Source organism: Pseudorca crassidens, chromosome 17 (assembly GCF_039906515.1).
Source record: "Pseudorca crassidens isolate mPseCra1 chromosome 17, mPseCra1.hap1, whole genome shotgun sequence".
Taxonomy (NCBI): Eukaryota; Metazoa; Chordata; class Mammalia; order Artiodactyla; family Delphinidae; genus Pseudorca; species Pseudorca crassidens.
Window position 1 is genome coordinate 15,881,476 of NC_090312.1, and position 20,704 is coordinate 15,902,179.

Consider the following 20,704-nt stretch of genomic DNA (forward strand, 5'->3'; position numbering starts at 1 on the left):
TAATTAAAATGTAGTAGCCAGTTCTTTTTAATAGTTCTTTTTACTCTCAGAGGTAGAATATAATTTGTATTAGAAATAAGTAACTTTTCCGAGATATCAAAACAGTTTAAGAATTCTTTAAGACGTTTCTTTCCCAGGTAATCGTTTTTTATTCTTCTAGCTTGAATTCATACAGTCAATATCCATAGCACTGTATAATGCTATTACCATTTGGGGGGTCATATTGAAATTACCTGCTTATATGGCTGTGTTATCATACCCAAACTTCTTGAGGGCTGGTAACCAAGTATCTTTGTATCTCAAGTGCCCTGTGGAGTGTCCAGTACATGTTTATTTGACTTTCTGAAACTTATAATTTTCCTTTGGAATGAAAATAAATTTTTATTTACAGGACACATTTACTTAGGTCTAAACGTCAAAGCATAATATATTTTATAGTTCCAGGTAATTATTATAGCAGTGTAGCAACATGCCTTGGTTTTATGACCAGGTTTTTACTAAGATAGCAATTAGTCTAATCTTAAACTTAGTTTAATAACCTTGACACCTAATTTTAAGATATTTATAACTAGCCAGTTTTAGAGATGCCATCAAATTAACCCTAAAATGTTTAGTAATCCCAAAGGTTTCATAGCTACTTTGCCATATTTACATTTCAAAGATGATTGGGATGTCTGGAGAGTCTTCTCTCCAGATATACATTTAAGTAGCTCTCTTTTCACTGTAAATGTTTCATATGGTGAATTTTAAAAATTTCATTATATTCTTTTGACATGTCAAATTTGTAATATGTTTTTGAAATTCTGTATGTGTTTTAGAAGCTGATTATTATAAAATTTTGAATGTCTGGTCATTAAGCAGCTGGATCTAGGCAAAAAGTCAAAGAACTAAGTCTAGACTCTTTAATTAAAAAATCCCATTTCATTAATGTGCCACTTGATTTTTATCATCTTTCATAGCTTTTAAAACAATATGCTTAAAAAAAACAAAACAATATGCTTTATAATTTAAAAGATGCTGCTTTTTACCTGGGACATTCTTATATGATAACGAGAAGAACTCTGAAATGACCTAGGATATATACTATTTTCCCCCTTGATCTTAGTCTTCGACAGTGCTTGTGGGTAGAAATGTTTCTTGTTTTACTGCTTATTAGCCTTCCCTGATTGGTGTAAAGTGGTATCAAACTTTCATAACTTCTGGATTATATTTTAATTATACTTTTTGTGGACTTAACTGCATGAAAAGGAAAAAGATCTAAAGGCACTGAACACATATATAACGAATTGGTTTAAGGGACTATTTTTTGGATGTGGTATAAAACTCAGAGCCTTGATGTTTATTTTTAAAAAGTCCTCAGTTGAATGGATGTTGACTATACCTTGGCAAATTTATAGAATAACTAGAATAAAGTCTTAACTATCCCCAGCTTTTAATCTGTTTCACAGTCTTCCTTCAATTCTCTTAATCTGGAATTCTCTTCCTTTCCAAATTAGTTGTCCTCAACTTATTTAACTAATGTTTATTGAGCATCTACTGTGCACTAGGCATTCTGCAATGTGCTGAAGATGTAAATAGGAAAAAAAATGAAGCTAAATATATTTTTAAAATAGGTATTAGTTCTTCCTAGTTACACTTCTGTTTTCTCAGGTCATTCAGATTATGTACTAGATAAATAGGGTGAGACGTGCCTTTGGTAGGAAGAGATCAAGTTACATTTTCATTTAAATCAAATATTGTTTGTTTTAGTTGGTGAAAGCTATCAGGGATACTGATGTGTTGAGGGGGGAAAGAGGACTTTGAACACAGATGTCTAAGACAGATGAGATCATCACATTTTCCTAACATTTGTTTAAAAAATGGTTTAATGAATATAAGTGCAGATAGCTTCCCTGATATTTGATTCAGAACACTTTTTATTATTTCTAATATGGAGATCAATTTTATGGTATCAGTAGTTAGGTCTAAGAGAGAAAAAGATTGATGTCAATAGTAATTTAACAGGTAAAACATGGTACTTGTGTATTTATTTGTTCTGTCATTAACTGTATGTAATTTGTACGTGTGTGCGTTGCCAATAAGGAAATACAAAAGCCTAACACAATTAATTTTACATGTTATGTGTTTTTTATTTTGTTTTTTCCCCAGTATATCTTCCACCAAGTATATAAACAGAGGAGAAGCAGAATCTTTTGTCTATGGGGAATGGAAAGCAAATTCCAAAACTTAAATCTATTTATGAGAGTTTAATCATATAGTCTGTTTTTGTCATTTTAAAATTATAGAAATCTTAAAACATATTTTTCTGTTTTTGATGTTTTTCAGTATTCATCCACAATGCGATACCTTTCATAGGGTTTGGCTTTTTGGATAATGCAATTATGATTGTTGCAGTAAGTTCTTTCAACCCTTCTATTTTGAGTTAATAAAGAAATTAATGTGGTCTAAATTTTCCTAATAATTTACATATTGTAGCTATAAAGTTTTAATTAATATCATAATGAACAAGGCTATTTTTAACTATATTTCAGGTTAATTAGACTGTAGCTCAATTTTTAAGGCATCATATCTATTAATCATCAAGACTTTTGGTAAAGCATTGACAATAATAAACAAATATTTATTGGGTCTGTATTACTCTGTTCTAGTTTCAACATTCTTACTAAAGAATAAAGTATGTAAAATTTTCTAATGTTCTTTAATTGTATCAGCAGTTCTCATCATGTGTATGTTATTAATTAGTTCCTTGTCCAGATTTCCCATACAAAAATGTTTTAAAGGGTGTTTGGATATACAGTCTATCCATTTAACCCAAAGATGATTTAAGTTTCAATTCAGAATACTGTGAATAATAAACCCTCCAGTCTTTGTTCCATCGTAGTGTTAAAAAGTTCTCCTTTGCTGAAGTCATTTTAATTTAAGGTTGTTTCTTACTAGTATTGTTTAGTCTCAGGGATGGCTGATTTATCTTTCTCACTCTTCTGTGACACTTTTTGTCACTAGATACCAATATTGGATCCAGATTATAAAGTCATGATGAAAATGCAGGTCTTCTGAAACTGCCCAGTGCTCTATCCACTTCTCTTCAGTGACTCAAACTTTTAAAAAGTTCTGTAAATTCTAGGTGTTTTGTAGGAGACCGCTCAAAAAAGAAATGGAATGATTTTAGGATTATTGAATGTGAGGGAAATATATTTGAGAGATGCCAGGGGTTTTTTTGTTGTTGTTGTTTGTTTTTGTTTTTTGTTTCGGTGTTTTGGAGGTCACATGTACTATAGATGGATATAAATAGAATATTTGGTTTCAAAATAGGGATAAAAGTATAATTTACATTGTATGGATTATAAAATTTGCTTAAAGAATATCTAAAATTGGTTCATTCAAGAATGGTTTTCTTTGGTATGTAGTCTCACCTTATGTTCAGATTGATAAGGTGGGATCAGATACCCAGAAAGTCTAGACATTCAGCTGGTTGAGGAAACACAGGGTTCACACATCAGGAAGGCATCTTGCTCCTTAAGCAGTCACGGAAGATACTGTAGCATGCACATAATTTGAAGGTGATAAGCACCCATTGGATACATAATTCTTTAGCAAAGTAGTCCGGTAAGAGACTCTAAAATATAATTTCAAAATGCTAGTTTTTTTGACTGATTATGACATTTTCCTATTATGTATATAAGAATCAAGTTGGCTATTTTATATATCTGTGAATATGAGAAACTTGTTCAACCATACCACACTACCTTTTCTGAAATTACTAAAACCTTGAGTTGGTTAGATTATTTAAATAGTTAATGTAAATAAAATCTAATTGTAATGAAAACCCGACTATGATGAATTTAGAAGCTATAGTTTAAGGTCTGATGTGTTCTTGAATAGATTATCTGAATTAAAGCTTCTCTGTTTCAGTTTTGCACTCAATATTTTAGATTCTCTTTATTGACAGCTGGTACCTCTCATTCTACCATCTTAATAATCATTTTTTTTTTTCATCTCAGTTGGGCAGACCTTAGATATTCAAATGATGAAAGACTGTCCTTGCTACAGGGAAGTGTTGAGATGATAAATTTTGCATAAAGAGGGGTGCAGGGAGATTTTGAAGAGATATCAGAATAGGGAAACTGGGTAGTTTCTTAGATCTTGAATAAGACCTTCACAGTATGGTCTTATATTTCTTTGAAATAAATATCTAAAGTAACAGATATCTGTGTTTAAATACAGATACCAACAAGACAAAACAAATAGAATGACCACATTCTAAAGTCAAATTACTGTAATGTTCCTATTTTGTATTACTCAGGCCTGTGTCTCATTATTAGTGTAACTAAGAGTGGACTGTTTTTCCAGGCCTGAGATGGTTGACTCTAATTCAGTAATATTTGTTTTTCTGGTTTACATTGAAATCCAGTTTCAGGAACGTATCACCCGTTTTTTATTTATATAGTACTGAAATAAATAATTAAACTACTGGCTTAAACCTGATTAAGAGTAATAGGTATGGCAAAAATATTATCCTGTGATAATTGCAAAATAATTCAAGAACAGTTAAATTTTCCAAAGAGGCTTTTTAATAGACTGCTAAGACTAAAATCCATAAATAATATAACTGTAGGTTCTATAAAAAGGGAAATAAGTGAACATTATTATCTTAAGAATGTTTTTCACCTTTTTTTTTTTTAAAAAACAAAACAAAACACTGATTGCCTCCAAACATTGTAGGATAGCTATGACTGAAGATAGTGAGTCAAGAAGATATTTTATTCTTCTTTTCTATCATGCCATTTGATGTTTTTTCTGTTAGGTATACTCTCTTAACTGCTACCTAGTTGTAGTCATGTAAACAAATTCCTATATAACTTCTCATTGTAGGTTTGACCTTTATTCTTGGCTGCTGTTCATACTAAGCTTTTGATTTCATAGTTTTTTATTATATTTTTATATTATTGGGGTTGCTTTTTATAACTTATATTTTAGTGGGTTTTGGGGGGATTATTTTTCTTACAATTTAATTAGGATAGAGTTGATTAAAATTCTAGCATAGATTAATCATATTAAGGTGATGAACCAAGTATAACTTTAAGACAACTAGTGTTAGGTTTATTTATAACTTCTACCTCAACTGTTAACATGAAATTTGATGTAACTGTGGGAAAAAGGAAGGGAGTGGATAGTCCATTGCCTTCAAACCGACCTTGACTTTATGTGAGGCTTTTCATGCTGTTTGAAGGATCTTCACGTTTCTTAAATTCAACCAAATGATTAAGCACTTAAATGCTTTATAAATACATGTATTGGCAAACAGATTTTTTGGGGGTCATTTCTAATGATTCATTGCTGTTAAAGATCCTGTATTTATTTTTTTATACACTATAACTGTCAAGTGCTTCTCTTCTGTAGTAATGCTCCTGACTTTTTGGGTTCCATATATAAAGCTACTTCTTCATGCCTGTTTTCTTCTTCAGAAATCTGTTTCTTTGGGTATCTTTACAACCTTGTAACTTTAAGTGCCTGGGAGACTTTTGTACATCACGCTGTTTGGTCTATACTCTACAAGAATTATATTTTAAAGGAGTGGAATCAACAGGCCTAGGGGAAAGAAAATTGAGGAAATTAAACTTAGCTTCTCTTCAATTTTATAAATAATTGAGTAATACAATATTTCTATGTTCCCAGATAGGACATTCTTTTTTTTTTTCCTCCACAAATATCATTGAGATTTGTAGGGCATTCTTTTTCTTTCTCCATAAGTACTATAGAGATTTTTTTTTAAGTTTTAGAAATTTTCAAGCATCAGTATTCAAGAGAGCTTTTGAAAGTTAAGTCCACTTATGGCAGAATTGTGTAAGGATTAGAAATGAATTAGCACAATAGATGGTAGGATTTCTTCTTTATTCTATGTAATAATCCATTAGAATGGTTTAATCTTCTTCACTTCAGTTCCTTCTCTTTAAAGTAGAAGGAAAAATACGAGCCCCTCTTTTCTTTAGAGAAATGAGATAGACATAGAAAATCTTAAACTCTCAATAAATTCAGTGGAAATACAGTGGAACCTCATTTTTGCTGTAGGTCTATTGTATTAAATGCTATTATTGCTTATAAATGAATCATACAGTCTCATTACTTAATGGTTAAAGAACTAAGTGTTTTAAGGATAATTTTTGAAGTCTGATTTTTTGGGTCCCTAGAAACTGGTTTTGTCTGTCTTTTAAATCTTTTATAGGGTAAATATCAATAGTATAGTTGTATCATTCAGAATTTAAAATGTAGGTGAGTTGGTTGTCTTTGTGTTCAAAAGCATTAAAACAACTTTCTGTGGTAAGAAAATATAAATTCTAGATTATTAATGATGAATTATATTGCTATGTGTGTTGCTATTTTTTATTTTTATGAAAGCCTAATTTTAATAAATAAAATATTGATGTTATTTCTGCATGACTGCATATATTGGGTTGGCCAAAAAGTTCATTTGGGTTTTTCCATAACCTCTTATGGAAAAATCTGAATGAACTTTTTGGTCAACCCAATATTTAATAATTAAGTGAATTGCTGTAGTATATGTGTATATTTATGCATATTTTATATATATAATTTTGCTGTGATAACATATTGATTATTTTACCTCTTTTTATTAATGTTTTGCTATTCTTTGATAGTCACTTCAGTTTTAATTTTTAAGATTAATTTCTTTGTAATCATTTTTCAGGGAACCCATATTGAGTTATCTATTGGAATTATTTTGGGAATTTCAACTATGGCAGGTATTTAATAATAGTAATGTTATTATTCCATTGTATATTTATGAAACATTTTAGTAGGTTAGGTTTAGAAGAGGATACTTTATTTGAATGAGTTTATTCACTGAGATGTCTCTTAGTTTATCTACGTAATCCTATTCCTCTACTTTTTAATTTTGTATATGTAGCATATATTTTTCTGAGAAAGTTTAGGTACTTTAAGTTAGTTAATGGGTAACAATAATCTACTACATTGACTATATTAAAATTTTTTTTCTCTTAATTCAGTGTTACCCTAAAACCTTCCTACTCTTTTTCTCTATCAAATTATTTATTTTCAAGTTGGGCAGAAAAGTCAAGGAAGGAAATACAAGATTGAAAATCTAATTTGGTTCTGTCTCCTTCTTTCCCCCCAAATACCACTGTATTCTTCATGATGGTGACGTTTGGCAATGAATCTGTGTTGTTTTATTCTATGGAACACATGAAGTGGATGAGTTAATGAAAGAGACATTTCCTCTCCTTGATTTTCTTGAATGTCATAGCTGTACATATAGCTTTACTCTTTAACTTTCAAGTATTCAGATTCCCTTAAATATTATCTGAAAGTTAAACTACAAAGTATTGTACAGGTGTTTTAATACTGAAACCAAAATGGAACTGGCTGCCACGTTAGAAAACACCTACTACTTGATGGAGGTAGAATACTATAATCTCAGAAATATAGTGTTCTATTTTGGAGATCTCAAGATTCAGAGCTGTCAAATGAACTACTTTGGATATTGTCATTGTAGTTTAGAAATGTGATAACTCTTCCAGACCAGTGCTTTATTGATTTTTCTGACTTCTATGTAATAATTCACTTGTCCATTTTTCATTTTTTTAGCTGCTGCTTTGGGAAACCTTGTGTCAGATTTAGCTGGTCTTGGGTAAGTTCATTCATTTATTCATTTGGGCATGTGTGTACTTGCTCTCTTTCTCTTCTCCATTCTCCTTTAATTGAGAAGGATTTTAAAAAGGGACATTTATTTTTGCATGTGTGTTTTATAACTAAATTTTTAACTTCAATGTTTCTAAATCAATAGCACTAAATGTTTAAATCTTTGGTGTGCATCAAATATAGATGTCTCGCTCACATCCCAGTCATGCAGAATTAGTGTTGCTGGGGATGGGACCCTGACATTTGTGTTTAATAATCTTCTCAAGCAATTGTGATATGTGCAAAATTTTTTCTAAAACTACCATAAGGTAAGTTGAATTTTCATTTACTTAAGTGTTTATATGTATTTTATAAACATTTCCAAGGGTGAGACAGGACTAAAAGTAAGAACCTCTATCATTATTTCACCCCCACCCTCCTCCCACTAAACCCAAAGATAAGAAATATGGCTCAAATGTGAGGATACTGTCTGGGCATGTTTTCTAGAGAGAGGAATTTTCAGAGAATAATGGCCAAAACATACAGGGACTCGGCTAGTTTTTGCTCTTTTTATTCCATGTGGTAGGAATGATGAAACAAACTGAGGATGCCTACTTAGAAAAGGCCAGCTTTCTCTCTTTCTGTTTTTACATTCTCTCTTCTAAGCGGCAGATGGCCTGGGCTGCTTCCTGAGCTTGGGGAAGCCTGGGAAGTATAAATTAGACTAAGTTGGCATTAATTTTTGTGATAAACATATTTTCTCTTGCTCAGTCTTTGGTTCTGTTTCTTCCTTTTTTGGTTCATTAGAATGGTAAGTTTTGAGATTTGGATCTGGGTCTAGTAGAGGTCTACTTAGCCCTATAATCTGGAGGAAAGCAGCTTTAGGTACTTTATATAGACCCAACTCTATACATTAGACTTCTGCACTGGAGTTTGGGGCCAAAGCTAATGTTAAAAACACAGTTTCTTTGTTTTGGGTTGAAGCAAAAATTTTATATTCCTGGAATTCCTGACATAAACCTATAATGATATTACCCCTTAAACATTCTATTTCCCAGTTTCCAACATTAAGGTTAATAATGATAATATTATATAGCTACTGTGATAGCTTTCTATATTTAATAGAATGAAATGATCTAATAGATCTCTAAGACCATTTGGTTTTAGATTGTATCATTTAACAATTATTTTTTTATTAGACATAAAGATTTGTTGGGAGTCTTATATTTAAGAACTACTTCTCTGCCTTTTGAAAATAGCATTAGGTAACAAATACCACATTTTATCAATCTTAGTTGCACAGGTTTTTAGAACTTAACATATCTGACATTGGGATCTATCTTATAATTGATGGTATGCATAGTTTAATTGGGAATTTTTTTTCTTTCTTACAGTTCTTAAAGTAAGATTGTATCCAATAAGCAATGGCAACTTAGAATTGATAAATACTTGAAATTGCCCTGAAAATCGTAGGCTGTTTTTCTTAGTATATCAATCTGATAAATTTTGGAAATTTTTGTTTTCTGATGATAGTTATTAACTTATATGTTAAAGTGCTTTGCTTTGAATTTGGAATAAATGTATAAATTATAAGTGTTGTAAAAATTTTTATATACCTTGAATTGTTCTTTTTAAGGTAATGGTAGAGAATAATTAAGTTAATTAATTTACCTGTATATTAAATATGTCAGTCTGAAAAATTTTAAACCAAATATATTTATACACAATGAAGATGAAAGTTGTAAAAGAATGTTTATACCATTTCTAGAGTGCCAATTACAGGTATAGAATTATCTTATCTTTGTAGTAATTAGTTTTTCCTATGTGAGGACATTGTGTTTCTCTTTAAAAACTTATATTCTGTCCTCTTGTATTTTTAAAGACTTGCAGGCTACGTTGAAGCTTTGGCTTCCAGGTTAGGCCTATCAATTCCTGATCTCACACCAAAGCAAGTTGACATGTGGCAAACACGTGTTAGTACACATTTGGTGAGTACTTTATATGGCTTATGACGGTGAATTTGGGTAGCCAGAGCAAGACACTGTATTCAGTCCCTTGAGAAATTTGAAACTAAAATTGATTTGAGTGCAATTTTTAACAGAAACTGTCCAAGCCTTGGCAGGTTCAGAAAAGCAGTAATTTTTTATTGACTATTTTTGTAGGTATACTTGATTTTTGAAAAATTCTTTATATGATTCAGTTACTGTTGAGGAGTATCAGTTGTGTGCTGAGACTGAAGGACATAAAATGAGTAATAGACTATAGTTCTTTTTAAGGATTGTGTAGGTAAGGAACCAGACATATTAAATAAATTATAATTTAGTGTGACATATTCAGTAATAGAATTATGCACCTGATATAGCAGAAGCACCAGGAAAAGAATTAACTCTTTGTGGAGAGAAATTTCTTTTGGTGTGGAGATTTCTTGGTGAGTATTAGATCTAAGCTTATTTTGAAATTATTGATGAGACATTTGCTAGGTGAATGAGAGAATTCCAAGTATATTGACTAACAAGTAGAAAAGCATGATGACTAACTGGAAGTTCCTAGCGGAGAGAGACAGACTGCATCTGCTTGGACCCTGTCTGTCTCCCTGGTACCTAGCATAGAGTTTGGTATTTTGTAGATTCTCAGTAAATGTCTGTATGAAGACATAAAACTTAATTCAAAAGTGTATAACCTTAATAGTCATCATAGGAATGCATCATTTAAAAATCATTTATAAAAATTAAAAAAAAAATTTTAATGTAAGTGAGATCGCAGAAAAATTGTGTGTACATATACATATAAATATATTGCAGTGGGTATACAGATATTTGCAGTTTTGTCTAGAATAGATAGCATGGCAGTATCCTATGGTTATGCACAAATATTCATATTATTTGATTTTTAAATAAATCATTGAGGAAGAACTATACACAGATGTGTTTATTGTTCTGTCATTTGCAATGGTGAAAAAGTAGCAATGATTTTTAATGGTAAGGAGAGCTTGAATTCCCTGGTGGTACAGTGGTTAGGACTCAGTGCTTCCATTGCATGGGGCCCGGGTTCAATCTCTGCTCAGGGAACAAGGGTCCCACAGGCCACGCGTTGTGGCCGGGAGAAAAAAAAAAAAAAAGAGCTTTACGTAGATTATAGGCCCATCAATTCAGTGGAATTTAGAAGTTTTTTTATTAAGTTTATGAAACAGTTTGGAAAGGGTTTATTATAACATGGGTGACTGTGGGGGGGGAAGGAATAAGGCAGAAAACAAAGCTATGTTTACATAATGATTAGACCTACATATAATTAGGTGTACATGGGGATAAATATTGAAAAGGAATATATACAAAGGGCAGCAAATCCAAATATATTGAGAGTACTTGGTGAGATATTTCCTTTCTTCCTATCTCTGACATTCTTAAAAAGTGTTTTTCTACTTGAATACTTCTTTAATGCTAATTTATTTTTTAAAATAAATTTATTTATTTATTTTTGGCTGCATTGGGTCTTCATTGCTGTGCGTGGGTTTTCTCTAGTTGCGGTGAGCGGGGACTACTCTTTGTTGCAGTGCGCGGCCTTCTCATTGCAGTGGCTTCTCTTGTTGCGGAGCACGGGCTCTAGGTGTGCTGGTTTCAGTAGTTGTGGCATGCGGGCTCAGTAGTTGGCGCATGGGCTTAGTTGCTCCGCAGCATGTGGGATCTTCTCGGACCAGGGCTTGAACCCGTGTCCCCTGCATTGGCAGGTGGATTCTTAACCACTGCACCACCAGGGTAGCCCCTCTAATGTTATTTCTGTGGCAATTTGAAAAAAAATTTTTTTTCCTTGTTGCTTTGAACTTTACATATTATTTGTTCTAGAACCTTTTGTACATTATTATTATATTTAAGTTACTATGATCAAAAGAAATACAGTCACAGTTGAATTTTTTAGTACATAGTAATTTTTAATTTTTATCAGATACTTAAGCAAGGATTCCTCTTACAGGGGTAAATTAACTGTCAAAAAATCTTTTCTTTTGTTTCCATAGGGCAAAGCTGTTGGGGTGACTATTGGCTGCATTCTAGGAATGTTTCCTTTGATTTTCTTTGGAGGAGGTGAAGATGATGAAAAACTGGAAAAGAAAAATTAACTCTCTTAGGATACCTATAAAAAGATGTAAACTAATGTACCTCAATTATTAAATATGCTGTCACAACATTTAGGAATTAAGACAGTAACAGTGCATAGATATGGGATCAACTAATTCAGCATGTATTATGGAAAACACTAACTTATTGTGGCTTGGTTTTCTTGGGACATCTTCTTAAAAAAAATTTTGTGTAAATTGTTGAAATGCTTTTTCATCAATGGCAGTCAACATTTTACCTCTTCTTTTTCTTTCTTTATATACCAAAATATCATTTAAGTATCAGTCATTGATGTGCTGTGCTGACTTGGGGTTTGCCTATTTGTTACTTACCACGTGTACATGCATGAACGCATTTTCTGTTGTTGTTCCCTTATAGTTACAATTCAACCTTAAGATTTTTTCCAAATTACTTAAGATGTTTAACATCAGTTAAAGATTTTTTTTACTCTTTTTGGCAACATCAATTTTGTACTGTTTCACAGTAAACATTTACAATCATAATTTCAGTCATTTAAAAAAAACTCTCACATCTATTCAAAATGGACAGAGACTTTAAGTATTTTAAGTACCTATCACTCATTTTAATTTTCAGACCTCATTGTCTCAAGAGCCGGAGATTAATCAGGGTGAACAATTATGTGGTCTCCCTACTACATAAAACCATATATGTTAACAAGTGTATTATTTTGAATTGTTTTTTTTACCAATTTAATTTCTCAGTTTTGAATAATTACATAGTGATTTCTGACTCCTAAGGGAAAGTCATTATTTTAGAGTATTTTGGGTTTTTTTGTTGTTGTTGTTGTTTTTGCGGTACATGGGCCTCTCACTGTTGTGGCCTCTCCCGTTGCGGAGCACGGGCTCCGGACGCACAGGCTCAGCGGCCATGGCTCACGGGCCCAGCCGCTCCGCAGCATGTGGGATCTTCCCGGACCCGGGCAAGAACCCGTGTCCCCCTCATCGGCAGGCGGACTCCCAACCACTGCGACACCAGGGAAGCCCATTTTAGAGTATTTTTAATGGGGATTGTGGAATTAATGTGTGAACTAAGGGGTTTGACATGACACTTGGAAAATTAAGAGGCTAAAAAAATTTTTTTTCACATTAGTATAAAATGGAAACTGTCAAGAAGGTTTATGGTATGAGTGGTGAAGTTGAGGTGATATTTGTAAGGTTAATAAAATACAAATAATACTGTTTGGGAAGGCTTTTCCCCCCACAAATGTCTTCTCATCTGAATTGAGTGAGTTTGAGTACTCATAATTTTGACATTGTTATATCTTCTTTAGCAGATTTTATTTCTGGATAACTTCTTTTGAGGTGAAAAATAAATATTTTATATTTTGCTTTTTGCTATATATAGCCTAGTGGTCAAAAGACATATGAGGAGAAATTCTTGCTCCCTTTTTTGGTCCCTTTTCTTTTTTTGTGGTGTTTAAATCATATTTTAGATTGAAGTTACTTATGTCCAGTCTTGTGTATCTGATTTAGGCATAGATAGGATTCATATCTATACTTGTGAATCATAAATTTTAATTTTATGAACCTTAAAGTTTGTTAGCATGTGGTCTGTTACACAGGCTAAAAAATTACTCTTAATTGTAAGAGTTGATGAACACATCATGGAGGAGAAAAACAGAAATTAAAGTTACTATTTGGGCCACTGAAATTATTTATTTTGCTAAATAGATGCAAAAGAAGGGAAACTTAAAGATGGCTCTATTTATAGCTACCTTATTTTTAAAGTTTTATTAGCACATATTTACTTTGAGGTTTTATTTTCAGAGGAGCTGTTTTTTCTCACAAGGCAATTTGTCATAAATTCTCTTCTGTGTACTTCAAAATGATTTTAGTGGTATCCTTTAATCATAGATTTTTGAGGGAAAAAATAAATCATAGAAAATAAAAATATAACATTCTTATTATGTACAAGTACTCTATGACAGTCTCATTTGATCAAATTAGAATTATAAAACTTAACGTTTTAAATAGAACTGTGGTTTGTATCTTCCATATAATACCACAGACACACCAAAATTTTTTTTTATTATTTCAGATGATAGGATTAGAGTGATTATTTTAAAAAAAAATTTTTTTTTTTTGGTAAATGTTTAAGTGTTTTTGTCCCTAACTGTAATGCCAGTCCTTTCTGTTCTCTAAAAACATATTTTATTGTGGTGCTTAAATTTTCTTTTTATTAATTAAATCCCATATCCAGAAACTTTGCCTGTGAGTTTAGAAAGGGCTTTTGATTAGTGCTTTCATTTTTTTTTGCTCGTGAAAATAACCCAGTCCTACAGAATCTTTTTAGCTGAGCGTCTGTAGAATTATTTAAAATGTCAAAATATGGAATATATAACCTTCATATTGAAAAGTATTTTAATCTATGGACACAATAAAAATTTGCATCATTCAGGTAATTAGTTAAAAAAAAAAATGGAGCCCTTTTGTCCTTAACCTAAGGTACACATTTTTTTCAAGATCTTATTTTATATACTAGTATGGTGCTTTGCACAAAGTGACTTCTGAAAAATGGTTCCCTTTAAGATAATGACTTCATATAATCATTGTTTCATATTACTTGTCACGAGGAATTTTATTTCAGATTGAAACTGGAATTCTTATTTCTCATATTAGCTATTTCTTTTTTGGGAGCAACTATAACTATGGTTAAATGCAACATGAGCTGTGTCAGTACTCTTCATTTGAAATTCATATTGTCTGTGTATTATGATTTATTGACTTGTTTATGCATGTAAATTAGGTGCATTTTGTTGGCACTGTATGTTAAATGGTGACCAATGTTTTTACAAAGGAATCGAACAAAGAAAAATACATTTTAAGAAATTTTGGAATGTGGTTTTGATTTTGAAATTTGATTTTCTTCTTAATCTCAGAAAACCCTGGTTATTCTGTAGCTTAAAAGAAACAGGATTAATAAATGCAGATTTGTTACAGGGTTGTAGCAATGACACTGAGACAGTAAAATGGAACTATTTACCGTTTCCCTGAAGGCCACACTTGAGATACAACATTACACATTATGAGAGAAGGATGATTCCCATATTGAGATAATTTGATCTTTAATAGGATGTCAAAAAAGCTTTAGATAGAGAGATTGGCGATAATTACACTGCTGGGTATTTATTTACAGCAGAGATATCCAAGCCTTCTATATAATAACACCTCATTTACTTTACTCTGTTTTTCCAGAAGATTAATTTTGAAGGTAATGAAAGTTTATCTTTTACACCAAAAGTTCAGGTAAACCATTTTGAAGTAAATCTTCCTAATTTTAGAATTATATTTTCTTGCCATCTTACGAGTGTATTAAATGTAATATAATGTAATCTTTTTCTTAGTGGCTAAGTGTCATCTTTATGGACATTGTTATTGTGCTGTAATGCAGTACCTTGGGAATCTGGTTTTTATAGTTTTTCATTTTCCTCCCATTTTTTTGCTGCTGTCACATCTGGCAATTGCTCTCTCTCTCTTTAATTTTCTGCTTCTTTAATTTGCTGCTTCTTAGAAGCTAGATAGTCAGTCTTACCATAAATTATTTGGGAAATATTAGAAAACAATCTGTGGAGCCTGAGTGAGATGATGATGTTGTCAATGGTGATGATGATGGTAAATATAATGTTAGCTCCCTTTTATTAAGTACTTGTTTGTTGCTATGCACTGTAGTATTTTACATACATAATCACATTTAATCACTGTAATAACAATGTTAAGTTGGTGCTGTTATCATCCCTATTTCATATCAGATGAATTGAGACATGGAAAGGTTAGTTTGCCCAGGGTGTTACTATTCATAAGCGGACTAGAGTCTGGTTTTGTCCAAGTGTGAAGTCTGTGTTCTGAACTACTTACTATGCAGTTGGGACATCAGTTGCATGGACTCCGTAATGTCTGTTCTCTGTTCAGGTTCCTTCCTGCCTCTATATTTATGGAGTTATTTTCTCACTTACAACTTAAGGGAATTGTACTCAAAATCTCCAAGTCCATTTAAAAACTCCTGTGTTTTTGGTTGCATATTATGTACTAGGAACTGTTCAAGGCTCTGAATGAACAGCCAGAACATCTGTATTCTCATGAAGGTTATTCTATGGGGGGCATGAGTTGGGGAGGAGAATATAGGAAAGCAAATGTACACTTAAATAGTGGTGATAAGTTCTGCAGAGATAAATGAAACAAGGCGGGTAGAAAGTACCGGTGGTCATATGTGGGGGCTTATTTTTATACAGGGTGGTCAGGGAAGACCTGAAAGAAGTGAAAACATACACAACACAGATATCTGGGAAGAGAAGGTATCACACTACATTATAGGAAGTTGGTGTTAAGAAAATCCCCACCATATGAAATATATTTCAGTTTGGAATGCATTGTAAGATTTTTTTTTTTTTTTACTGAAGTATAGTTGATTTACAACGTTGTGTTAGTTTCAGGTGTACAGCACAGTGATTCAGTTTTATATATTTTTTTCAGATTCTTTTCCCTTATAGTTTATTATAAAATATTGAGTGTAGTTCTCTGTGCTATACAGTAGGTCCTTGTTGGTTATCTATTTTATATATAGTAGTGTGTTTATGTTAATCCCAAACTCCTAATTTATCCCTCCCTGTCTCCTTTCCACTTTGGTAACCATAAGTTTGTTTTCTACGTCTGTGGGTCTGTTTGTTTTGTATATAAGTTCATCTGTATCTTTTTTTAGATTCCACATATAAGCCATATCATATGATATTTGTCTGGCTTACTTCACTTAGTATGCTAATCTCTAGGTGCATCCATATTGCTGCAAATGGCATTATTTCATTCTTTTTTATGGCTGAGTAGTATTCCATTGTAGAAATATACCACATCTTCTTTATTCATTCGTCTGTTGATAGACAATTGGTTGTTTCCATGTCCTGGCTATTGTAAATAGTGCTGCAATGAATATTGGGGTGCATGTATCTTTTCGAATTATGGTTCTCTCCGAATATATGCCCAGGAGTGGGATTGCATGTAAGAAGTTTTCTTGTTTGTTTTGATTATTCATGTTTTCTGAATTAAGCCTAAATATTAATATTTAAATATTAAGATTAATAGCCCTGCATATTACAGTAGTAAACGGAAATGACTCAGAAGCATGGGGAAGCTATCCTAGAATTCATAAAGTCAGTGGATAACCAACCTATCAGCAAATAATTTAGGGTTTTGTTGTGTGCTCATAATGAAACCCTACTAACAGATCACTTGTTTTTACCAAAGGAATGAATGTTATTGACATATGGGTTGTAACACTGAAATTAGTTTCTCTCCTCTAACATTTAGAAATGATGTAGTAATTAAAGCAGGAACTTGTAACATTTTAATTTTGAAGCTTCCGAACTTTCAGGATCTATTGATCTTATACTGACAGCCGTATGAAGCACATGGTGTTTTGTATTGGTATTTATATGAAATTTTATAATGTCATACATAGGTTAATGCTATTGATAAGTTTATGAATGAAAGAAATTTCAGCAATTTTTTATTGACTTTTAAAGATTAAAAAGATGGAGTAAGCATATGATAGATTATATAATTTCTCCACAACTACAAGTCAAACCTTTGTTTAAATGAGTAAAATGTGAGAATGGTGACTGAAGAGTTAAACTCAAAGGAACTACTTTCAGGGGGAGATGGGGGGAACCCTCAAAAACAGTACTGTAAAGGAATTTTCTGTGAGAACTGTGAAATTCAGTAAAGATTTGGTATCTGCTAATAATATGAAGGCTATACATTTATATAGTGCTTTACCACTTATAAAATATTTATGCAGATGCAAGATATAAGTGGAGTTTAACAGAGGTAGTTGAGTCAAAGAAAGCTGTTAGGCACCTTAATTAAAATTAAGATTTTTTCTTTTGCATATCAACCTCCCCTCCCCCACCATTCTTGCTCTGCAGTATCGATTCTGCAGTGTGTCTGTATCTGTCTCCTTTATGTCTCAAATGTATTTTTTCTCTTCCCTATTTTCTCTTCTTTTCCTCAACCTCAGACTGATGGAAACGGAAAGTGCAGTTTTTAGAATGTATTTTATGTCCCACACTGTTACTTTAAAAGCATATAAATCATTTTCTTCCCCACCCCTACTTGGGAGAACAAGAACAAATCTCAATTTAGTTCATTCTTTAATTGTTAACAGCTTTAACTATTCTTTCTTCCATACCGACTCAGGTAAAGAGCCCACATTTCATAAGAGGAAAAAGATCTGACTAGTTGTGCTTTAAATGTCAGTGCCCCAGAGGATAGGATCTCATCTGTCTTGCTTACATCTCTATACTTAATGCTCCGTACAGTGCCTGACACACGGTACATGTACAATAGAGATTTGTTTAAAGAGTGAATCACTACCCACATCACTGTGCTCTTCCCTCTAGATATTTGAATTCTGGCTTGACTCCCAACCCATTCTGTGTCAGGACTGTATAAAAACTGTATCACTTCCTATGTCACATTCTGTATCACTTCTGAACTTCACACATTTTGCTTCAAGTTGATTGGTTTGTGGTTTGTCTTCTACCCATGAACTCCCTAAAAAAATCAGGAGCCTTCAGACCACACTTCTATACTTTGAGAACCACTGCCCTGAACTTTTCTAGTTAGTTTAGATTAGGTTTAGCTGTAAGTAACAGACCCCCAAAATAACAGCAGCCGAAATGAGATGGAAATTTATTTCTCTTATATAAAGTTATTGTGGCATGTTTCCCAGGGTGAGTGTAAAGGTTATGCTCCACAAATTAGAGACCCAGATTCACATCCTCCTGCTTCATCATGTGTAGCTTTTATGCACAAAGTCACTTCATGATCTAAAGTGGCCGCTTCAGCCCCAGCTATCATATCCATACTCTACCCAGGAGGAAGGAACTAAAAAGAAAGGTGAAGGGCTTAACCAACTTTTAAGTTACCACATGACTCATCTACTTATCTATCAAACCTCTATTACATGAACATACTAAGCTGAAAGAGATACTTGTAAATCTCTCCATTCTGTATGGCCAAGTATATAGCCAAAAATTGGAAGAAGGGAGGGCATCTGGGAAGACACCCAACCACAAGGGATTGGGCTCAAGTTTACATGCAATGACTGCACTCAACTCTGGGAATGTGCCATTTTCTCTATAATGTCTTAAACTGACTCTGGTATCGGATACCCTTTAAGTGAAAAAAGTATCTGCCCTTACACATCCAGTATGCAATAACAATTTCTTTTCAGAAAGGGAAAGAATGAGCAACACGGCTATCACTGGTTGCTATAAATTATTAAATCCACCACCACATCACCCAGCTTATTTATTTGAAGGCAGTGGAGACCCATCATATCCTAGTTTCTTAGAGGCTCCCCAATGCCTTCAAGCAGATTTTAAAAATGGTTCTTCTAGTTGATCTCTATGTAAGCATTGATCTGTTGCAAGAAGCTACCATCAGTAATTCTCAAACTGGGAATGATTTTGCTGCCTCCCCAGGGGATATTTGGTAACATCTGGAGACATTTCTGGCTATCATAACTGAGGGGTGGATAGCGGGTGCTACTGGCATTTAGGGGGTTTGATGCCAAGGATGCTGATAAATATCTACAATGCACAGGGCAGCCCCCATAATAAGAAATCATCTAGCACAAAATGTCAATAGTACCAAGATTAAGAAACCCTGCGTTATAATGTTTTGGCTTTAGTGTTTTAAAAAATTTTTTCAGACTTACTTTTTCTGATTTTATATTTGAAAGATATTTTTTAATGAAGACTTTTTTTTTTAATTAATTATTTTTTGGCCGCACCAGCGGCTTGCGGGATCTTAGATCCCCGACCAGGGATTGAACCCACGCCTTCGGCAGGGAAAGCGCGGAGTCCTAACCACTGGACCGCCAGAGAATTCCCTACATTTAAAAGATATTCGTTGGTATACAAAGGTGTAAATTCATATTAAGGATCCTATTTAATTCAATGTCAGTTAACTGAAGAGAATAGACATGGAATTTTTATCTTACACATATTTATCTTCATAGATGTATGTGGAGGATAACCTGGTAGATAAAGTACATTTAGAAGGTGAAAATATTGGTCTCAATTTCAGTTGAGAATTTGTGATGAAACATATATGCTTGGAAGTTATTTACACACAGAATTTAGTTAAAGCTATTATAATGTACAGGTCTTTTCATTTTGTAGAACATAAGAGAGGAGGTCCAAGGACAGAACTCTAAAGGTGGCTGGGAGTGGGTGTAAGGATAACAATCACTGGTATTTAAGGACTTAATTCCTCTACATGACCATCTCAAAAGATGCAAAAAAAGAAAGAAAAAATCCAATGGAACAAACATCCGTACTTGATAAAAATTTTCAGCAAACTACAAATAGAAGGGAACTTCCTCAACCTAATAAAGAGCATCTATGAAAAACTCGCAGCTAACATCATACTTAAAGTGAAAGACTGAAATGCTTTTCCTCTAAGATCAGGAACAAGGCAAGGATATATTCTTATCACTTCTATTCAAATTGTACTGGATATTCTAGCCCATGCAGCAAAGCTAAATGAATGAATGGCATTCAAATTAGAAAGAAAGAAATAAAACCATCTTAATTTGTAGATGACAATCATCTGCAATTCGGAAATCCTAATTAATCTACCAAAAAGCTACTAGTAGTAATAAATGAATTTCTTAAGGTGGCAGGATATAAGGTCAACATACAACAGTCAATTGTATTGGGTATTTTCCTGTCTTTTATTTATTTTATTGAGGTATAGTTGATTTACAATATTGTATGTTTTAGGTATACAAGATAGTGATTCACAGTTTTTAAAGATTATATTCTATTTATAGTTATAAAATATTGCCTGTATTCCCTGTACCATACAATATATTCTTGTAGCTTATTTATTTTCTGCATAGTAGTTTATACTTCTTAATCC

General features: G+C 32.7%; 1 protein-coding gene across 1 annotated transcript in view; it reads left to right on the top strand.

Moving 5' to 3' along the window:
* TMEM65 (transmembrane protein 65) overlaps positions 1–14,626 on the top strand; it is a 46,829-nt gene extending 32,203 nt beyond the window's left edge. The window contains exons 3-7 of the mRNA XM_067711321.1: positions 2,326–2,393; positions 6,707–6,761; positions 7,624–7,666; positions 9,539–9,644; positions 11,666–14,626. Of these exons, the coding sequence (XP_067567422.1) occupies positions 2,326–2,393; positions 6,707–6,761; positions 7,624–7,666; positions 9,539–9,644; positions 11,666–11,767 (374 nt within the window). The 3' untranslated portion in view covers positions 11,768–14,626. The remainder of the gene's footprint in view (positions 1–2,325; positions 2,394–6,706; positions 6,762–7,623; positions 7,667–9,538; positions 9,645–11,665) is intronic.
* The last annotated feature ends 6,078 nt before the right edge of the window (positions 14,627–20,704 follow it).